Source organism: Anticarsia gemmatalis, chromosome 8, assembly GCF_050436995.1.
Source record: "Anticarsia gemmatalis isolate Benzon Research Colony breed Stoneville strain chromosome 8, ilAntGemm2 primary, whole genome shotgun sequence".
NCBI classification, from domain to species: Eukaryota; Metazoa; Arthropoda; class Insecta; order Lepidoptera; family Erebidae; genus Anticarsia; species Anticarsia gemmatalis.
Window position 1 is genome coordinate 7,928,488 of NC_134752.1, and position 23,703 is coordinate 7,952,190.

General features: G+C 33.0%; 1 protein-coding gene and 1 long non-coding RNA gene across 2 annotated transcripts; one reads left to right on the top strand and one right to left on the bottom strand.

The window, feature by feature from the left end:
• The first annotated feature begins 126 nt into the window (after positions 1-126).
• LOC142974940 (uncharacterized) lies at positions 127-7,082 on the top strand. Its single transcript, XR_012959586.1, has 2 exons — positions 127-276; positions 6,903-7,082. It is a non-coding gene; the product is annotated as an uncharacterized LOC142974940 (long non-coding RNA).
• Positions 3,309-23,520, bottom strand: LOC142974939 (uncharacterized). Its single transcript, XM_076117517.1, has 7 exons — positions 23,279-23,520; positions 23,045-23,202; positions 15,649-15,805; positions 11,319-11,915; positions 8,328-8,618; positions 6,969-7,074; positions 3,309-6,509 (listed from the first exon to the last, which is right to left on the bottom strand). Exons 1-7 carry the CDS (start codon positions 23,322-23,324, stop codon positions 6,347-6,349), a joined length of 1,518 nt encoding a protein of 505 aa, XP_075973632.1. The 5' UTR covers positions 23,325-23,520; the 3' UTR covers positions 3,309-6,346.
• Positions 23,521-23,703: the final 183 nt, after the last annotated feature.

Genomic DNA, 23,703 nt, shown 5'->3' on the forward strand with positions numbered 1-23,703 from the left:
TTATCTTATTTACTTAGAAATACCCTAAATATTTAGTACATACAATATTGTTATTTTATTTATGTACTAAACTAAATTGAAGAATATTGAACTTGTTTTGCTCGTGGGTTTATATCGTTATCGTAAAAATATAGTTAACAATGTAGTTTATATTTGTAATCCGCTTATGTATCGGTTTTGTGGCGCTATTGTGAACATAACGACAAAGATCTCGCACGGTGGCAGTTAATCTGGATCACTGGATGTTCCGCCATTCAAGCAATGAATAAAGCGTTTGTAAGTAGGTTGCAATCTCCTTACTCTCTTCGGGTCCTCTCACAGCGCCTATTAATAGCGTATCTTGATCTCCGAGCAAAGAAATATAGGTTAGTAGGTGGCTACATTGAACCAAATTATCAGTACAAAAAATGTTGTTCGAACTAATTACAGACAGCCAGCGGCTAAACGTGTCTACACTACTAATGTTTGGGTAACTTTTATAAAATAGTATAAAAATAACAATAATTAACAAAGTTTCATTGCTCAAAATTAAGCTTGGCTCGCGGGTGTCGCCCCCGAGGGCCGTGGTTCATTAAGGGCTCGAGAGTAGGCTATTTAAAACAGTCCTGGTGTATTCGTTACACGATTAAAGCGACTTAACCCCGACGGCACTTAAAATGCCTAGACCGCGCTTACCGAGTTAAAATTTTAATGAAATGCGAAAAACGAATACTTTTAATGTCTGAGTCGGCTTTACAGTGCTCAGTGTAAATTAGTACAGAAGTTCAGTGTTGCGAACATAACTTATGGGATATGAATGCAAATGTGTGGTATTTATGTTAGCGTTAAAAATACGAGACGAAGTTTAAACGTTTTGATATGAGTATGTCGGTGTATAAAACGTTTATGAGGCCAATGAATGAGCTAAACTGCACTTTGATGTTTGATAAGTCATCCGATTTAAATTAAGTACAGAAACTAAGGCTTTATTTATAACCATTATTTCTAATACTACCAGTGAAAATATTGAAGAAGTAGTCAAACATATTGGAAAATGGAAAGTAAGGTATGTTATTTCTAGAACAGATATTATTCACACTCATTGCACACCGAAAGGCAGTCTTATGCAGCTATGCACACAGAAATGTATGTCAATAAGAAAATAATAATTATTTTTAGATGACTCAAACTATTTAATTTAGATACTCTACATAACTCAAAGTTTATTGAACCCCAGAACCGCTGGTGACCAGAACCCTTCTATGAGTATTATTTATTGAAAAATTTGAATGGCCTGTAGTGTATATGACTGAAACCTGTTTTAATCAAAACACAAGTGATTATTTTTATCGAGTCATCCTATTGTGTTTGTAGACAACACAGAATAAATACTGCTATCTAAATATAGGGAACGAAAGGGAAACCTCATTTGAAAGGCTCTTTTTATAGAATCGGGAACGGTGAATATTTTACATGAATTCCTATTTCCTAGAACGCGAAAACATCTCGATTACAAATTCTAAAGAACATCGAGTATAAACTCGATAGGGGAGAATCCCATATAAAACATGAGTTCTCATTTTATAGACCGCTCCCTCTTGTACACAGTTGGATCGCTAGGATTCTATTAAATTTTCATTACAAGTACTTTTTGTTCGCGGGCAGAATTATAACGAGTACATACATAAAAGGTCAAGAAAGTGTATCAGGAAATGATCCGCGTCCGCAGTGGTAGCGTTTTTTTATTTATAAACATTATACGATGAGTAATCGTTTGTTGATCTTGCATTGTCTTTTTGGGGTCATCGTTTTAGTAAGCGTTTGCGTGTTTGTTTGAAATAAATAGTTCTTTGTTATAATTCATTGAGTTAGCAGAGATAAGCAATAAAGTATTAGTGTTAATTTTATAAGATCTCAGAAACAAACAACATCTGTAACAAAATTCCATTCCTGTTTCATATAAGTAGGGGACTGTTCATGTTTAGATCACGGATTTTTAATACTTTAATCGTTCATTATATCCTACGGGAGAACGAAGGTCTATATGAAAGGTTTAGTTTAAAATTAATTACCTATCGCAAATTATTCACCAATTAAAACGAAGCATTAGGAGGAAAACAGTTTCAAAAGATCAAAGTAATCTGGCCTCCAACTACTACAGTCGGACCAGTTAATGTAGAGTTTTCAATAGAAAATTACTAAACTCTCTTTCAATAAATGCAACTCGCTCGTAGAATTACGCAGTAGGCAATGATTAGTCATTAATTGAACGTACAAGGGTCATCAGACTACATAGACGTACTTTATATTATGTAAGTACCTTTAGTATACAGGCTTAAGTTTTAATTAGTTTCAGAGAATATAGACTGATCAAATAGAACTGCTTAGTGTCTAATCGTAAACTATCGTAAGTGCTGTAGGGAAATTGATATTTTGAGCTATATTTGATTTCAGATAAGTTTAGCGAATCTAGATAAGTTGTTTAGCTAATTAACTCTTTGAATATCGACTTAAGTTACCGATACACCGAAATATCAAGTAAGTAAGTATTTACAGTTCCTCACAGTTCACACTCCTCTGTGTTTGATAAAAAACGAACTTATATCTTATTTATATTATTATATTCAAAATTCTGGACTTTTGGATAAATTTTTGTTCCTTAATCACGCCTAAACTTCAAAACGAATTTTCGTGAAATTTCGTATACAGGTAGTGTACCTAACCTGTAACACGGGCGAAGCAGGAAAAAACTGGGTTTTCTTGAAATTGGTTCATATTCTTTTGTTACTGCAAACTATACTCTTGATAATAAACCACATAGTTATCGAAACTATGAGACAAACAAGTTGGTGCTTATCAAATTCATGATAGGTTTATTTTTAAATTGTAACTGTGTAAATAACTCGCGAATAACAAAGTAAAAAAAAAATATGTAGAAATTAATATATTTGTTGTTATATTGAAACCGCTTTTTTAGAAAATAATACAGAATTAACATTATAGGGATAAGTATACATCCTCTTGTCCTGTATGACAAGATGTATGGATGTGAGTAAAGCATGGGAAGTTTGTAAGGATCGTACAAAGTGGCGATCTGCGGTATTTGTCTTCCTCTATGGGAAAAAGTTGTGATTTTAGGTAAAACTAGCTGCAGATTCTTTCATTTTTTCCTCGTACTTAAAGTAATATTATATAATTATGCGAAATCGGTTCAGTTGTTCTTGAAGCGTGCGCTTTACAACACATTTAGCGATTCATTTTTTTTGTGTTTTGCAAAAGTAGACATAGGGACATCAATGTTAAGCTGTATTAAAACACAAATATTTAAATAACATTTTTATTGTAACTACAAATTATAATTAAAGTGTTTGTGTCACAAGTGCACAGAGTGAAAACTGAGGTCCTTACATTGATAGGTAAGAAATTGATTAGTCAAGATTATTTAATTATTACTGTCTTACTAATAAACGTCGCGTAAGATCTGATTAGTTACACAATATTTTGTCTTTTTCGCTCATAGAGTTTCAAGATTGATTGAAGGTGACAAAACACTGTTCAACTAATCAGAAGTGGTATCAATTTTCCCAGTTGCAACTATTTGAAAGCCACTAAGCTGTACATTATTTTCTTCCTTAGATTATAGTGATTAACGCGTTACGTCAAAGCAGCAATGTACTGAATAGTGACCATCAATTTAACGTACACTAATTGTCAACTGAGGTAGTTGATACGTATGTACGTACACAATGTTTATTAGCAATACAGTTAGTCTTTTAACTGACTGCGAGTGTCGAATTTTCCATATTATTAAGTAACAAACAAACACATTATTTTTGTACTAACTATTTATATTATATTCTTTACACTTGTAACACAAAATAATTTATTAAATACATGATTGATTATAGACTAATTTGATTAAATCTAATATATCACAAACCATGACTGATCACCCGGAGTGCGCGTCAGCCCTATGTAGCACTAATATTAGTTAGTGTTACCAGTAAAAATTAAAATTATATGTTAAAATTGATTACGCCTATTGCACTACACACGACACATAATAATAAAAAAAAACATTACAGGAGATTACTCTTTATATTTTTTTCGAAGTTGGATTCAACACAGGGATATTCGAAGCATTAAATGCGAATACTCGTTTATTCGTAACATTGTAAGATAAACACGCATCAATTGTGAAATAAACGAAGCGCAATACAAGGGCGTCATCTAAGGAGCGGCACCTCCGCGCGGTTGTCGCGTCAAATTTAGCGGCTCGACGCACCGTCCCCCAACGTTCAACTTTTTTACACTTGATTGAGTGTCACGTATCACAGTTTATCGCATTTGTTCCAACCCCTCTCTCCCGTTTACACATCACGTAGTATAGGGAACCAATTTAACACAGAAAAAACACATTAGATTAATTACATGTATAGTTACGTAGTGCAATAGACGTAAGCCTAAATAATCAAATAGAATAATTGCAAACAAAAATAACAATAAAAAATAATATTATTATCATTTTACGCACGCGTCAGTCTGTTAGAAAACTTTATAAATACAACATATTAATGATTTTTTGGTACAAATATATTTCAAATGACACACAAAAGACGAGACAGACACAGAGATCACGTACACTTAATAAAAACATTTATTGAGAGGCCATAGTTCGAACGAAACTACATTTTTACGATTAATAGCTTTTTGTTTATCGACTACACTGGATATTATTTAAAGCTAACCATTCTAGAAGCGTTTGCACACCGCGATGAAACTATTACTATTGACTCATATTTATTTTTCGAGGATTTGTAAGCTCGTGTACGCTTGTATGTGTACAAACGTGCACGTATTTGTTATCCAGCGTATACCATGCGTGTTCTAGTCACAAAAAAATATCAAAAAAGAAAATATGTCGATGTGTAAACGCTCTAAATCGTGGCCTAAAGTATAAGATCGTTTCGTAGATAATTCATGTGAAGGACGTTTATATAAAGATTCATTTTACAAGTTAAATAAGGGCTGGACTCGAACGACCTCGACTCGCGGACCTCACGACGCAAACCAGAAGCGATATTCTAGTCTAAACAACACAATTCCTGTTCAGTACAATTACGAGTTACGACCAACTCTCCCTATACTACAACAATCGATATAATCTATTTGAAGTAAAAAAAAAATACGTCACTATATTACATATTCAAAGAAACTAGGAAAATGGAATGAATGACAATTAAAATTATGTGATAAATATATTAATACTTTTACATTTGACACAGACATAGAAAATTACTGTTTTTGATCACCAACAAGACAACTTTCTTAAATAATATTTTTTTATAAGAGAGTTATAAAGAGCCATTATTAGTATTCTAATTCTAAATAAAAGTATTTCGCTTTTTCAATAGGCCTTTTTATAAACCGTGATTAATTAATTTTAAATAACCGGTTAGTAGAATGTACTTATATTGTATAATAGTATTAAAACAACATATAATTTGGGTTAAAACATTCAACTAAAAATAGACAAGGAGACTTGAAAGCAATTACTTCAGCTATCTTGTTAGTGATCAAATCAGTATCAACTATATAAATATTGCCATTCGTTTCAAATACATCTGACAAACTAAAGACTAATCGCAAGCGTGCGTGAGATTTATAACGGAATTGCAATATTTATGTAGTCGTACTATAAAGTCGAAGACACCTGTGGACAATAGTATGGTATAATGTAACATGAGATTTCATTTATCGCATATGCTACGATATTTTTTTAGGGAGTTTGAGAAGAAAGATGAGAATTTAAACGCATATTGTATTGTCATGGCTAATATTCAGCGATTGTAAATAAGAAATTTATTAAAATGTTTTCTTAAATAAAGTTAAATATAAATACAATCCGATACCATTCAGAAAGCATACTGATTAATTATTGGCTACCCATATTTTTACTCAAAATTAACTAGCTTTACAAAAAGAGGACATTCTCAATTCGTCAGCATACTTTTTAGCAACAAAATCCATCCATGTCCCAGAACACCGTACTAGACCTATCGTTAGTCAATCGATCTCAATATTGCAGTTATATCTGATATTCAAATGATATGTGTGACGTCATAAGCCACGCCCACAGATATATCCGACTAGCAAACGGTCACACACATGCACATACATTCACATTATTTCAACTCTTTTGTGAATATATTTTCTAGTACATGTGTATCACCGAAATATTAAATAATGGCCCTTATCACGATACTTGTATCGACAAACTCGAATCTATATAAAAAATAATTAGAAAAAATATAATATAGATGCGAATTTGTCGATAAAGTGAGTTGTGTAAGGTATATGTAAGTGTTTACGTCATGGAGTCGTATCGTGTGTTGGTAGTAAGGGACTCTGTGTCGTCGCGCTGTCGGAAGTCGAATGCGTTCCGGAAACTGTCCCGCAGTCGCTCCCGGAACGTTTTGTAGTCGAGATGGGCTTGGCCGAAGTCGAAGTCCGCTACTTCTACTGTATGTCTGAAACATTCAATAAAAATCTTAATTGTGTTCTTTAAATCGAGACACTTTTACGTACAAACGTGTGCACGCACAATCTATGTAAGTACGTGTAATACGTGCACGTCCGCTAGGCATGGATTTTAAAATCTAAATAGTTCGGCTGACGAAGACGAAAATGTTACTAAACTAACTTGACAAGAAAATAAAGGATGTAAATGGTATACTAATGGGGGACTAAAGGCCTAACCCCTCCCTAAGACTTTAGTCCAGCAGTGGGCTAGTAGCGGGTTAACAAAACAGAAATCGTAGCACTTTACTGTATCGTATTGTGCGGTAAAATATTCCAGTCGATAGTAGTAGAGAATCGAGCTACAGATTGCTAGTACCAAAATAAATTGTTTCTTATTTCAGCTGCATTGTTTACCTGCCACACATTAAAAGCAGTAATGGCAATAGCAAAATAAAAAGAGTACAAACCTGGTACGATGTTGATAGTAGGCGATACCGAACACGACTAATATGACGGCGACTAAGCAGAAGAACACCGGCACCACTATGACAGACAGCTGAGCGTGCACGTGCGCTGAAACAGTACGTATACGTGCATTAACATATTATTATATTTATTCAACAGTCCACATTATTTATTGACAATAATCGAACATAAAGGGAATAATTTAGGTATCATTACTTTTGCGTTCAAAGATCTCCTTAATTTTTCTTTCTTTATCCTATTCCTCAGAGGTGAGTCGAGTTATTAGAAATACATGGAGTATTTCTCGACTGAACTGATTCTGATTGATTCATACTCCAAATTTAAATGCTAATTCAGTTTAAGAGGCAGTGCGTTGTTTTCAGTACTTAGCATACTTAGCATGTTGACAATATTTTAAGCCGGTTCCAGGGATTTTCTTTACAGATCAGTCAAGTAAATTTGTACCTAACACCAATACAAATCCGAGAAAATATTAACGGTAAAATCTTTTTTTAAGTCACTTAACAAGCTTTAAATATATCAAGTAATTTGTTTATTAAGTACAAATTGCTGTTTAAAGTATGTATAAACCAAGACGCAGCAGTTGTGGGATTAAATAATCTGATTCATTAAACGAGAGCACGGCTCATTGTTTTAAACGAACAATACATCGTGAACTTCCTCTTTATGTATGATAACAATTCCCTTTAATGGATACCTACATACCGTAAGAAACATACTTCTTAAATACCGGATATATTGAAACTGTATTTTTGAAGTAATTTATCTTCCACTTTTAGTACATTTTGTTAGCTAGTACCGAAATTATTCAAGCAAGTAAACATTTGCATTTGACAAGGCTTAACGACAGTCGTTAAAACAAAAGTATCTATCACAAAACGCCTCATGTAACATTTTTCTTTTGATGTTACTCTACTTCCTTCAACCCATTGTCAATTTAGGCTAAGATTGCTAAGTGTTACGACAACCGATATAACTCAAGAGAAAGTAACAAGATCTAGATTATATAATTGCAGTGTAAAATATACATATTATTATATCTAACGATGATAGATTATTGAAACCCGTCGTTTAGGTGGCATAAATTTTAAACCACGAAGTGACAATCGTGCACAGTCTGCCAATTAAACGATTAAATTTGAACTATTTTATTCTTAGCATTAATTCAAAATGTGCCATTGAATTATTTGTGTGTATATATTGTGTATAGCATGCCATATCAATGTCCTGGTGTTATTAAATATCACGTAAACGACTGAGAAACTGTTACAGATTTCTTAAAATAAATTGTTCACAATATCGGTCACAGTTTGAAAAATTGAAAACTGGTAATAACTTACCTTTATAAATATTAATAGTAGCTTTAGACACAGTCTTCCCAATATCGTTGACGATCACAACAACAACTGTGTGCTGTTCACTATCCGAGAAGTAATGTACCAGAGGGAACTCATTCTTCACGGTAGAAGCTATACTGCTGCAGGACTCATTGCCAGTAATATTGTACTGGCCTAGCTTGTATTGTATGCAATATTGGAAAGGCGGGGAACCCGTGTATTTGACAGCTAGGTTTAGTAAGTCACCGTGTTGCAGCCAGTTCATCCCTGTGATGTTGATGGTTGATATCGGTTCTGTAAGTAGAAGTAGAGATTTATGTTAGAAAAAACTCGTATAATTATAATAATCATTGATCTTATATATTAACTTTATATTTATAGGCGAGTACACACAATGACATAACAGTTTGAGGAGCAATTGATTTCGTAGTGTTTTTCCTACTTAACGTGGGATAAGAGTAAGAAAAATGATGATATTCCGGTCGATGTAATGATGCTTATATAAAAAAATCTAATCCTTTTACTATACATGTATACTTATCAATAAAATATAAAAAGCCTTTTTAATTCCAACCAAAAATTGTTTATATCATATTGTTATGCCATTTATTTCTGAATTCCCTGTACCTGTAGCAAATGGAAAAAAACTTCGACAGCAACGCGTAATCAAGCATTAAATCTATTATTTTCCTGTGGTATTATGAACCATAGGTATAAACAGTTCAGCGACCCCAAGGTTAAAGGCAATAATTATGAAATTACAATCAAATATAAGTGCAATCAAATTTTTACGTATCACTAGCATTTGCCATACACATTTAAACATTTAACGTTTTATAAAACCGGAAAAACATCCTGTCCTATACATAGCTCTGGTCTTGATATGACTCTCTAAATGCGTCATATACAACGACCATATATAAACTTATAAAAAGATAAAATATCCGTTAAAGAATTGCTGTTGGGGTTTTACCATGAAACCAGTTATCGAAATTGTTATTTACTTTTTTCTCTGCTCCGAAATATAGAATTGATTGAATTAAATAGTCTTACTTATGAAATAACACATTCTTATTAAATAATACACAAATTAAGACGCTTTGACTTTGGCTATTTCTAGACGTTTCGGCGCATGTTACGCTGACCGAGTCTAAGCTTATTCATCGTACAATTTAAATCGTACTTTTTTGTAACAAAATATCAATTTGATTATTGATGTTGGTCATCAAGCAAGTTAGACCGCGATCGTTAAATTACTTTGAAGTTAATATACTGTAGTAATTATACTATTTTCATTTGTAAAAATGCTTTAAAAAATATAACAGCGTATATAATAATATTTTTTTGACGCTGGCCATACAACGTAAGTTATACGACTTTTATTTATCATATTATTTTATCGTGTGGTTAGTGGTCAACTTAGTGTAAAAGTTGTTCAAGCCGCCCGAAAAGCCTTTGACATGGCTGAACGACTGTTGTCTTATTGTCTTCAACCGGGACTGTTAACGTGCCCTCCGAAGCACGCAGATGCTCAGTTCAAATAACACTATTATACAACTGATGGGTGACTAAGAGCAGCCATGCTGTAATACGATACCGATACGGAATTGATTATAAATCATTACGAATATACACCAAACATATTATTATAATGCGATATTTAACAAACACTTCCAGTTTTTTAAATTATTATTGGAAACCCGTATGCCCGTGATTCAACTTGTGTTGTTTTATTAAAGTAAATAGTGATGGACTGGATAAAGACAACTTTAGCGGCTTTTGTACGACTATATCGTTTTACATTATTAAACTTGTTTATCCTAACGTAAAGGAAAGGTTGCATGAAGTATATATATTATGTCCTTAATAGCGGGAAAGTCTGTCGACCCCATTAAACCGACTATTTAAGTATGGTGTTATGTTTAAATATGGACATTTTCCGTTTAATTATAAAAAAAATATACTTCTTTCTGCTGAAAACAGACCATAGAAATGCCATACAAACTTTATCAAAATGTACTACTTAGCAGTTTACTCAAGTTACCTTTGAATTTATCTTATTATTTTTAAACAACTATACCAAATTGGATTATTTCTTCTAAATGTGTTTATTATTTTCCAGAAAAACTCTATATGGGATCGGCAGGATCCAAGTTCCCACGGAAATAGGTTCAACAAGCAATGTATAACCGAACGAAGTCGCACCTGGCCGCTAGTTTCTAATAACTTGAAGGTGAAGACCTGCCTATAATGTTGTTTGACACTGTTACTAGATGACAGGGAATGATATAACAGTTGGCGAGATCAGCTCTTGGTACCATGAAAAACAACCTCATTTTACCCTCTGACAAGGATAATGAATAGGAAAAAATATATAATCATCCAATTTAGCTATAATCGTGCATATAAATGTTATTTAAATGATTTCATTGTTGTCAACGAGTTATAAATTTGTGCAAAACTAAATTTATGTTTTACATTGATAACCAAATAGGATAATATGTTCTAGAACTCTAGTCTAGATCGCTATAAATAAACAACTTTCTTTATATTACTAACACTAACTTGAAACTCGTTTATTAATAGAAGGCTATAAATAAATAAAAAAGACTGATAAATTCGCATCTAAATCGAGAATTTTTAAATTAACTACAAGGATTTCTGTAGCATGGAAAATTCTCTATAAATTAATTTGTTTGTTTCAAAGATTCGGACAGATAATCTTAAAACAGACCTAATCTACTTAAGTAATCCTCTTTAACAGATATCACATAGAAGCGATTTAACGAGCAAGGATAAGGCCTGAATTAAAAATAATTTAGACAAGAAATAAACACGTTATATTCCTAGAAATACGATACTATTTTCAAAAGGCATACGTATATTTTAATTCTCAAACTAATGAACCGGTTCTATTAATGTTACGGTCCAATTAATATTAGTACAGGAAATCCTTCAGCACAAACAGAAGTAAAGAAACAAAAAAATGCTTACCTCTGACTTGAACAATTTGATGGTAACGTCCATACGTATACGCATTTCCACGTGGCAATGAGTAATTGCACTTAAAGGCTTCAATTCCTGTCAATCCTTTCATCGTAGTTCTATTAGAAATTGCTCTTTTAGCAACTTTATGTGCCGACGCATCTTGTTCTGTTACATTCTTTGGTGTAGTTGTCGGGACCGCAGTTGTTGTATTAACCGGAGGAACCGTTGTTGGTTTAACTGTTGTTGTTGTTGGTTTAGGAGTAGTTGTTGTCGTTGTTGTAGTAGTAGTTGTCGTTGTTGTTGTAGTCGTAGTCGTCGTCGTTATCGGCTTCAACGGCTCGTTATTCGCAACAACGATCGCTTCAACATCGTGACTACTCATTACATCAGGATACGTATAATTTAATGCGAAGTCTGTCGTCTGATCTATGAATTCGCAATCAATGAACCAATATGTAACAATAGTCGAAGAGTTTTTCTTTAAGAATTCTAATTCTTCATCTGGGATCCTGATGAAGTGGTTGACTGATTTGTTGACGGATACGAAACTGTTCGGCCTTTCTGTCTCGTTCTGTCTTAGTACTAGAGTGCCGTGTAATGAATCTGTAAGAAATACAACATTTTGATTATACAAAAAGCCCCGAAACTATTTAAATGCATGCATGTTGCTCCCGCTGTGGAACATGATAATTCTTAGATTTTTCCTCAACCTACTAACAGCAAGAGTTTTATTACATGGGTCAACGTCAACCTCAAAAAACTTGAAATAAGATAGAAAAAATGCTGCCAATATTAACATCGTTGAAGGTTAAGTATGGTATTTCCTTGGCTTTATAGGCAGTGAATGCGGTTAAAAACATCTCCACATAGTTCTTTCACTCTGTCGCATTGTATATCGGTCATAAACCTTTGCCGTTCAAGAGAATTGTAACTGAAGGTTGACGGAGAGTAACATAAAATGGACAATAAGTAGGTGCCTACAACATATCAGGTATCACAGTCGTAAAATTACTAAAGAGTATGAACAAATAACATGTTTTACATTATTTATGCGATAATACATCGATGTTATCACGGTACATTTATATTGACACGCTTTAGTATTTGCGTCGGATATAAACAGATTGATAAAATGGATGGATGGATTTCGAAACTGATTTATTTACACTGTAGATTGTATAATGTAATACGGGAATTAACGCGATCACGAATTTTACCTTAAAATGCCTGACGTTACTGGGCAAGTTACTAATTTGTATGTAGGTAACCTACTCCGAAACGTCAGGAATTCTACGGTAAACAGTCTGGTAAAAATGCGTGTTGGCGTTAATTCCTGTATCTTTATATATATAATTCTTCTGTAAGTGTGTATGTCACTGAACTTCTCTTAAACGACTGGACCGATTTTGATGAAATTTTTTGTGTGTGTTCAAGGGGATCTGAGAATGGTTTAGATTCACAATTTTGTCCGCTGGACAATGATTTTTTACTTAATTCTTAATTTATTAGTAACGTGTAGACAGGACAACGTCTGTCGGGTCCGCTAGTTTTATTATATAACAAACATGCAACCCGAAAGTTTAAAACTTATGATACACTTTATATATTATGACACTTAAGAAGAGTCATAAGTCTTATCTCAAAGGTCTGACCAAGCAGTTTAATATTAGGTCTTGTAGAGGTCTGGTATCCAGAGTTCTATAGAAAGGGCTTCAGGATGATTCGACAATATACGATACAGCTGACTCAAATGTGACTCATTTCTTGGAAGCAGTTGAAAACCAGATACGCTGGTATCTTTCCTTATGATAGCCCATACTACAACGGAATGTACCTACCAACAATGTAACATGATTCACAATTCGCGATCTATAAATAGTATCGAGGGTGAAAAGAAATGATGAAAGCTGATCGATTTTAAAGTGTCTCGCACATTCAAATTCCGGTCACAAACTAGGGTGACAATGGGTCGTAGCATTCAAATCTAGGCTTCAAATTACATTCATACATAGTATCACGCTTGTTATACCCCGAAGATTTAGACAGAGGTGTATAAAATACACTTACGTACTGTAGCAATGTTAGTCCCATGAAATAGAGGGCGAGCCTATTGTCATTTACCGGGGAAGTTACCAAACTCCGTGCTAGTATTGTCAAATATTCTAATATAAATTTGAAAATACTAAGAGCACTTTTCCTGACCCGGGATTGAACCCGGGACTTCACGATCAGCAGCCCGATATACAATGTACAACATACAGAAACAGTCATATAGGATTATTTATGCATTTTTCCATGGCTTGGCTTATGGCGATTGAAAATAAATTAACGAGTTGCATACATTACAATTACGTATGAGGAGAGGACCAGTTTTCTAAATGTAGGTATCTTACGCAATAATAAAATACTCATAAAATCCATACTAATGAGTAATGTATATCTGTTTGTTCACTTTACCTACACGTGTATCGCGGAGTGATAAATAATATTCCATGTTTATTTTCAGTATCAAAATCCGTAGGCGTAATTTAGTGAATACTATAGTCTGACAACCTAGTACAAAGCCTCCCTTACACGATCTATCTAGATAATTAATAATATAAATATTTGTAAAATTGCTGTATTAAACCGACCACCGTCAGTTGCATTAGCCTGGATTTAGTACACAAAATTCTGAATTTTGTGTACCTTCGCCAGCCGCGAACCTTACGTACAAGGCTCTCTACTAAGTTATATGGACACGCACAAACATTCCCGTGACTGTAGTAACTTTACAATGTGTTTACAACTTGAAAGGTATCACACCAGGTCATTATTTCTACAGTTATACATATAAATGTTCGTATTGTTTACACAGATGCAAAGACGTGACTTATCAAAGCTATGTTTAAGTCATATAATACCACTCCTTTGGTTTTTAATTCATATAGCAGAATACAAAAATATTTTAAACGAATTGTCCCAGAAAGAGGGCAATGATGTTAACATCTATTTTCTTAATTATAATTATATTACTGTGTACTTGGTGGACTGAATGATTCAGAACTACGTGAGATAACCGAAAAGGCCGTACATAAGGCCAAAGAGATTTTAAATTCCACGGGAGACTGGAGAGGCCTTTTGAAATAACATAACAGCAGACTTGAGTATGTCCTGTTGTTATTTTGCTTCAGGAACAACTTATAGAATGACTATTTGTATACTAAACTTTGCATAGGCTTCATCATATTATGTGTGCACTGTGCATGTATAGGTACAAATCTCACGTACAAAAGTCAAAAGATACGTATCAAGTTTTTTTTGCAAATAAACCACAAGTAACGTGAATATTACTACAATATTTTCTACGTATATTTGCTGGCGAGTAATGCAAAACCGCCCATATTGATTTCCTGAAATAACAAGATCCCAAAGGGTTATCCGAGCTGCCCACTAATTGGATCATTGACTAGTGTCTCGAGTGTTTTACTGTGAATCTCGTTCGTATAGACCAAGTATTTATCAATAGAAAACAATATTATGGCTAATACTATAAAATATTCACAATAATCTCCATGTTTATGAACAAAAAACTATAATAATAACTACTAACACAAACGAATTATGAACACGTTAATTGATCATAATTCTTAAAGATAATTATGCATAACGAAATAAACGAATTATTAAATTACTTGCAAATAAAACGGATAACTGAAACGTTTAAGAATACGATGACCTTTACGACTCGATACAAAACATGAGAAATATAAGAAGTTGTGAGAATATCTTAATTCTACGAAGGTAATCCTTGAACAGATAGGTACTTGCATTTTAAGTAGGAATTAATAATTATTTATTGTAATTAAATGCTGCAATTGATTTAAATACCGGTTTACACTCACGACTTTTTCATGACAGCAGGTATATAAGTAACTAACTAATTCATCAATCGGTAAAGTGATTTGATCAAAGGGATCTTAGAATGGAATCGCCTTGGTTAATCAGAATCTAGTTAAGAATTTGGTTCCTAAAATTGGGTACCTAATGTGTTAAAGTATATTTTAAGATTAAATATGTACTAATCGTGTTTTACACTTATTTCCTTTACGATGTACGGCTCTTCGCAAATCCATGTAAAGAAGCAAAACTTCACTACCTCTTATAACATACATGGACTTCTTCCCAGAAAAAAGGACATATGAACGATTTTTGAGTATATTTAGCGGTAGTTTATCTATTCAATAGCGTTTTTTTATGAGTTTAAACGCATTTGAATACATAAACTACCGCTAAATGTACCTCAGAAACCGGGGGTTAATACTTAAAATTCTAATGATGGAGTTAAATAACTCACCTGTGAGATTAAACGCTGTTTCATTCGCTCCGATAGACGACCAAAAATCTAATATAATAGGCTTCTTGAGATCCAATGTCATCTTGTACTGTCCTGCTTCATATTTATCCTTGGTATACTCGACTGTATAATTTACACTTTTATTTGTACTAATAATCTGAAACAGAGAGCTATTATTAGCATCATTTCTGTGTAAATATAGCGTATTTATAGAATCTTTATAAAAACACTAGCGGCCCCGACGCTACCTGAAATCTGATCATTATTCGGAGTTTTGTGAGAAACAGCATCGTACTGACAGTTTACATCACAGAGTCAGTTACAAAGTCTCTATCAGTCTCTAAATTATTCTATCTTCTGGCTTCAGACAGAGACGCGGCAAAAGAGTTTTAGTAATAGTCTTCAAGCAGTCAACCATGAAGCTATATACAGGGTGTCCCATAACTCAACGATAATCCGAGACAGGATGAAAGGCCAAGTCATACCGGTTCTAGGAAAAATAAAAAAAAATTCCATATCACTTAGTTCAGCAATAATAGACACTTTTCAAAAAAGTTAAAATTCCACACCCTTGGTCGCATTTTCAAGTCCTGTGATCACCAATGTCACAATTTCGCTGTGCTTTTTTGAATTTCGTGATCTTCATTAAATATGCTATTAATCGTAAAACAAATTAATGCACAAAACGTTGTTAATTTAATAAAAAAAGTTAAGTTTTAGTGAGTCATGGTTCACAAAAATATCGTTAGTTAACTTTGACGCTTCATATTGAAAAAAAAATGTAATACACTACCCTTGGCAAGTTATTTCAAAAGTTGGCGCATTTCATCAAGATTTCAAAATGGTGCAACACTTGTCACTTTTCTTGCCATTAAAAATGTTATTTTTATTTGAACGACGAGTATCCTCGAAAATGGATCGAACGCAGTCGTACAATTGTATGGCCTCCTCGTTCCCCCGATCTTAATCCAGTTGATATTTTTTACTGGGAATGTATAAAATAAAAAGTCTATTCAAAATCAATACAAAATCTATCAGAACTTCGCCAGAAAATTGACACAGCGTCAGAAGAAATAAATGCAAGGAATTTTGCTTGACTGGTGCAAAGATCTTTTGTACGCCGTTGCAGAGCCTGTATTCGTGCCAGAGGAAAGCAATTATTTTTAGTAAAGATGTAATTGAGTCAGTCCATAACCAATATTTAATGTAATAAACATAATAGGTAATGATAATAAAAAAAAAAGAATGAACGAACCATCGTTCTTATTAAATTATTCTCCTTAAACTAAAGTAATTCCGAATTGTTTTCCTCTTTTCTCGTTCAAATAAAAATATCATTTTTAATGGCAAGAAAAGTGACAAGTGTTGCACAGTTTTGAAATCTTGATTAAATGCGCCAACTTTTGAAATAACTTGCCAAGGGTAGTGTAGTACATTTTTTTTTCAATATGAAGTGTCAAAGTTAACTAACGATATTTTTGTGAACCATGACTCACTAAAACTTAACTTTTTTTATTAAATTAACAATGTTTTGTGCATTAATTTGTTTTACGATTAATAGCATATTTAATGAAGATCACGAAATTCAAAAAAACACAGCGAAATTGTGACATTGGTGATCACAGGACTTGAAAATGCGACCAAGGGTGTGAAATTTCAACTTTTTTGAAAAGTGTCTATTATTGCTGAACTAAGTGATATGGAATTTTTTTTTTATTTTTCCTAGAACCGGTATGACTTGGCCTTTCATCCTGTCACGGATTATCGTTGAGTTTTGGGACACCCTGTATACATATAATGGCATGCATGATGGCACAGGTAGGTATGTTTTTATAGCAAATGTCTCTAAAAATAGTTTCGAAGGATAATTAGTCACGGTACGATACCGTAAGTATCGATGTTCGTACTGAAATTTGCTGAAACCATGGATCGACCTATGTCATGGATCGATTGATTGAAAAAAAAATTACGAAAAGAGCAAAACAGCTTGTTTATAGTCATAATTATTACTAGTTTACTGATATTAGATATCTTTAAATGCTGCATACTGTGATCACACGAAAACATTGTTACTTATCCATACATTTCGATACAGTCGATTATGAGAACAGAATCTGACCTTCGTAGGACATCAGCGATAACATGTTAGACTGTATGACGTACTGTATGTCCTTCTGTGAGATTTTACATGGCTTATTATTCAAATAATATACGTAAGTGTAAGTATAAGGCGAACACGAATTTTACTATAGAATTTTCGTCGTTCCAACGTAAGTTACATTGCCTGTGGTCGCAGACTGACTTTAATTCCCGTATCCTATTATACTTCTAATAAACTTGCAACGCAAAACGCAATTTTTAAGGCTTAAGTATAAATGTAGGCACTTTAACAGTTAAGCATTATCGAAATGAGATAAGATTGAATCATAATATATTAGAACTAGTAGCCCACCGGCTCAGCTGCATGCCGATAGATGTTATAACGTGGGCATCCGCTAAGAGAGGATTTTGATCAATTCTCCGCCCAAGGGATTACAATAGGGGATGAAAGTTTGTATTAACATTCTGTCCTAAGTCACAAATCACGCGGACGAAATCGCGGGTAAAAGCTAGTTTATTCATAAAAATAGTTGCCGAATACTTGATGCCTTACTTTAATATCTAAAGGGAAATGGCGCGTGACGTTTTACCTCATAGACTGATAACTTAAGTAGGCTATCACTGCCTTTCATTGTAAACTGGTTACATACAGCACTTGTGAAATAATTATTCATTGCAGTATGCTTGTATGTCTGGCTTGCGGAAATATCAGCGCTAGAAAAATTTCTCTACAATAAAATTATTAGAAACCATTGATGCCTTTTCATTCAGCCAATCATACACATGTAATTTCATTAATTTATATGAAAAAAAAACACAACTCCCATGCTAAGAATTGCTCTTGTGTCGCGGGAATCTTCCAAACATACAAACAATGGACACAATTTAGTCTAGGCCACATTTCCTGATCCTGTGCCAATCTCTTCCATGCATATTTCCTAAATTGGAGCATTTACTACACGACAATTAAATGTTACAAAACACTACTATCCCTATTCAACATGTGTTTTCGATATGTTCAAGAGTTCATGCTGACCATGACAATGTAAAAAATTATGTAACCTACCCAGTGAAACAAAGACTACTGTTATAAATATTATATAATAATCTCATTTTCCTTAATATTATCATTCTATATTACGTATATAGTATATTATATTTACAGACATGAATATCCTTTTACAGGTTTTAATTTGTACTACTTTGTTAATAAAAAAAAAAGATAAATAATTATCACTTATTCTAGGATAAAACATTGTGATGCAAACATATCTGCCTGAGAGTTCTTTAGAACAGTTCTTGAAGGTGTGTAAAGTCCCCAAACTGTATCAGGGTAGTGGACTCAATGTCTGACTCCTGCCTCATTACCCCCTTACTTATCCCTTCAACTGGCAGCGGCCATTTTTTAATATTTGCGTAAACTGGCAAGGGTCATTTAAAAATTAACGGCTGTTTTGAGTAGTTGCCGAAAATCGAAAAATACGTACGTATTTTGTATATTAAATGATATAAAACTATACATTTTTGTAATCTTCTTTAAATTTCCTAACTGATCAATTGGTTCTCTTCGAATTTATAGCAACTAATAAATAATTAAAGATAGTCAAATGTAACTAACTTATATATTTACCCAAATTTTGTTGAAATAGCCTTATGTATAATAAATACAAGGCGTTTCAGTGATACAAATATATTTTATATACAGTTTAATATACCTTTATTACAATTAACACGAATAAAGTATAAGGTTCCATACAAAATTATATTATATTTGTTGAATAAATATCTATCACAAGAGGTGCAAAGTTGAGCGCACGCAGAAATAAAGCGTCGAGTTTAGAATTTTTTTTTGAAAATATTAGGCACTTATATGACTTAATAGCTTAAATTACATCGCATGTAACATATCATCAAACAGTAAGTAAATTTTGTTTGATCCCAGAGTGCACAAGATAAAAACTAAAAGCAAAATTGCAAACCTCTTGACAAATAATAAGAAATGACATGGGTTTGGCGAAACTGTTATTACAATAAAACTGATGCCATCAAAAACATTCTGTAAAAACCTCAAGTCTCGCCGTAAAAAGTTGTGAGATCTATATTATACCAAGTCGATTAATCTATTTAGTCTCTACTTAAAGGACCTGTCTTAAGTTATTACGTATGTTATTATCATGCCAATTTTAAAAAAATACCTCTAAAACAAATAGACCGACCTGGCCATCGCATGATTTGATTATTAGTATGTATCACACTACAAAGCACGACAAGAAGTTAATGCTCCTAAAATGTTAATAATGGCGAATTTGTGTTTTCTTGCGATGACCAAGTCGATCTATTTGTTTTAGAGGTATTTTTTTTAAATTGGCATGATAATAACATACGTAATAACTTAAGACAGGTCCTTTAAGTAGAGACTAAATAGATTAATCGACTTGGTATAATATAGATCTCACAACTTTTTACGGCGAGACTTGAGGTTTTTACAGAATGTTTTTGATGGCATCTCACTTCTTTTTGTAGAGCGAACATAAGTCCAATTTGTATGGAAAGACGTTATTTATTCATAATTCAACATATTTTCTTATGGGAATGTTGTTCAGTTTCATGGGCTAAACACCCTTACCCACCCTTTACCCTCTCCCGTTATGCCTCATATAGTAGGTACCTATTTACACCTATTTATTTTATTTTCTACAGTAATAACAATTCATTAACTGCAAATGTAACCTTGTAATCTTATACATTTATATGGGATTACAAAGTTATTGTTGCAGTTAGTGTATTTAGAAAACTGGACCGAAATTAGAAAATATTAAAATTTTCCCATAATTAAGACACTAAACCCTATTTGTATTCTAAATTTTAAGCTTCTAAGTCTGCTAGAAGTACCTTAGACTTTTGATGATCGGTGAGTCAGTGAGTCAGTGAATCAGTGAGTGACAAAATTCAAAATTTTAACAAGTTGTTATTCTTAAACTACTGGTTCAAATTGACTGAAATTTTAAATATACCGTGTTTATACAATGACTGATTAGTTGCTGAAAATCCAGGCTTCTTGTTTTATCCACAACGAAATTATAGGGGTGTCAAAAATAGCCCGAATTGCTTCGAGAAAAGTATGTTATGTTATGTTACGGCCGTGCCGCGTTTTTTTTGCTCGACTTGCGGGGGCACTTCCGTGCCCCCAGATTACATTCAATAAAATCTGTTATGATAATCATAAAATATATTAATTGTTATATATGTTGATACGACAAAAACATATAGTCTAGAAGAAAAATATTAAAAATATTATTTCAAAATTTTAACAAAATCGTGAGTTTCAACAATGGATAATGCTATGATAGTATGGATACGCCACTTCAATATATTATTTTTTTTGTACAAATTATGTATTAGTTATGAGTGGTATGGACGGTATATTAAATGCAAACTAAAAAAAAACAGCAAAATAAACGTTTCATGAAAGACTATATAAAATACGTACATATTTTGAATATAAAAACATTAAAAATATTCGTGCGCCACATCCATATTAACGCAACGTACCGATACTGGCAAGCGACCGGCTCCCGGTAAGGTGGGCACGCGATTGTTTTGAAAACATATTACACACAAATCAAAGCGTATTTAGGCTTGTTTTAAATTAAAATAGCGAGATTATAGAGTAACGTTGCTGTTTTATCACATATCACTAGAGTTTACAATTGAATTTTATTATTAAAATTGGTATGATTCGTCAATACAAAATGTCGAACATTAGTATTGGCAAAATAAATACGCTGAATTTTGATGAAATGTAGTCACTAATGTTCTATGAGTAGTTAAATATACGGTATATACTATAAACTACTTGCCCTTCCATGTTTCTCCTGAACATATGCGTAAACTACGATTATTTTTTATTTAAAACACTCACAGCACAAACACTTAACACTCGGCGCGATAGCGAATTTTAAACAATTTATATTGGCCTTCAAGTGCGCTCGTTCGTTGAATGAATAGTTTGTGTGCTGTCTTGCTCTAATTCTTTCGGACTTAGAACTAGCGGACAAGAGATAAACGTATGTTGTACTATTTAAATCAATGTTTATAATATGTAGTATCTTGCTCACCGGCTCCCGGTCGGTTGCCAGTATAGAGTATTTTTTCTATTACCGGGAGCCGGTTAGTTGCCAGTTGAAGGGTTATTAGTAGGAAATTAACTGTTCAAATTTATTTATGTCATTTATATATTATCAGTTTATAATACCTCTATAAATTAGATATTAACCAAGTGATATAACTTCTTGCCACCTCCTTTATATTCAACCTACAGCTGACATTTGTACAACTGCTGGACACTTTATGATGACAAATAAAAAGAAAAATGTTGTCATTAACAAGCCTACAGTGGAAAATGGGCCTCTTGTGTAAAATAATGTTAAGGACACTGTATAACAAACACAGTTGTTTAAAAAAAAAAAACAATCTGGGCAGTAGCTTGAATCCCATGTTTTTTTTATTGCTGCTACAAAATTAAGGAGTATTCATCAAAGAAAAATTTCTCTTTGTTGTTACTTATTTAGGGAACAAAGCAGTCTTTATAGCATGAAGGTTATTAAACTTCCTGGCTTTAAAAATTGAGATAAACCCTTAAACCTCCAGAAAAGGTCATACAATAATGTCCCCATAAACAAATCCAAATATCAAACACAGTATGTAGACAATTAATCCAACAAACATATAAGGATAAACTGATAACAAAGATAACATATCAGTAGTAAATATAAAGGGCCCTGACACTCAACAGAGTGAGAATTCCTTTACAAGCATTAAACTCACTATTTACATTCAGGTCTGGGGTCTTAGAACTACAAATTAGTTATTGTTCGACCAGCTATAATGTGAAGTGATATATTGGATACCTGATCCATTAAATTTACAATTAGCTAGCTGACTCATACAATGTATAACATTTTAGCAATCTGTTTGATTTAGATATGTTTTTTTTTGTTAACTAGCAGATATTTAAAAATCTGAATATGACTATAAAAATCTGTCTCCAGATTTTAAAATTAACTGCAGTATTAGTTGATAATTCTAGAAATACCACATGTCATACATTTTACAACTCAGTAAATATGATACTATATGGCAAGTGATTACTCATGATATCCCTAATCAATTATAATCATTACAGAAGGTGAAAGTTATGTATAATTTAATTCGTCCTACAGATATCTTCGAATATAAATTTCGTAAATGATGTTAAATTATAAAAAGAATAAATGAAATGAACTAGATTACTTACCTCAATATAGTTTTGTGGGTCCGCATCATCGCAGAATACAAATTTGCGTTGATTACCAGAGTAATCTGATAAAATAGTAGCTGTGAATGTCACATTGGATCCACGCACTGCAGGTCCAGTACTCGTTAGGGCTACTGGTGCATACGCCAATACGCTCCCTAAAAACAACAATCATAAGCAAGAAGATCTTTCTAACATCACTCACAAAGAATGTTCAAACCAAAATCCATTTACCCGTTTCTAAGACAAATGCCACGATAAATAAAATGAAAGGGGCCATATCGAATCAAACAAACGGCCAAGGAATTATTAATTTTACACTAAAACCATAGCAGATACAAAAATTACTATCGGTTCTTCTATGACCATTCGTATTGCGAATAAAGGATAACGCGAAGAGACAAATTTTGTATCAAATAAATTTACTATTATTGAGTGGTACGTCGTCACAAAAACATGAACAATCAAGTCATTGACAGTTTTGACAGTGACAGATTCGTCAGAATCCGCTGTTCTCTGATATTAGTTGCAAAAACTTATATCTTTGTTAAGTCGAATAATTATATACTCGCTCGACTAATCAATTTAGCAGTTATCATTATTTTATAATACATTATTAGCATTATACTACTGCGATTTTGTGCCAGTAGAACTGAACT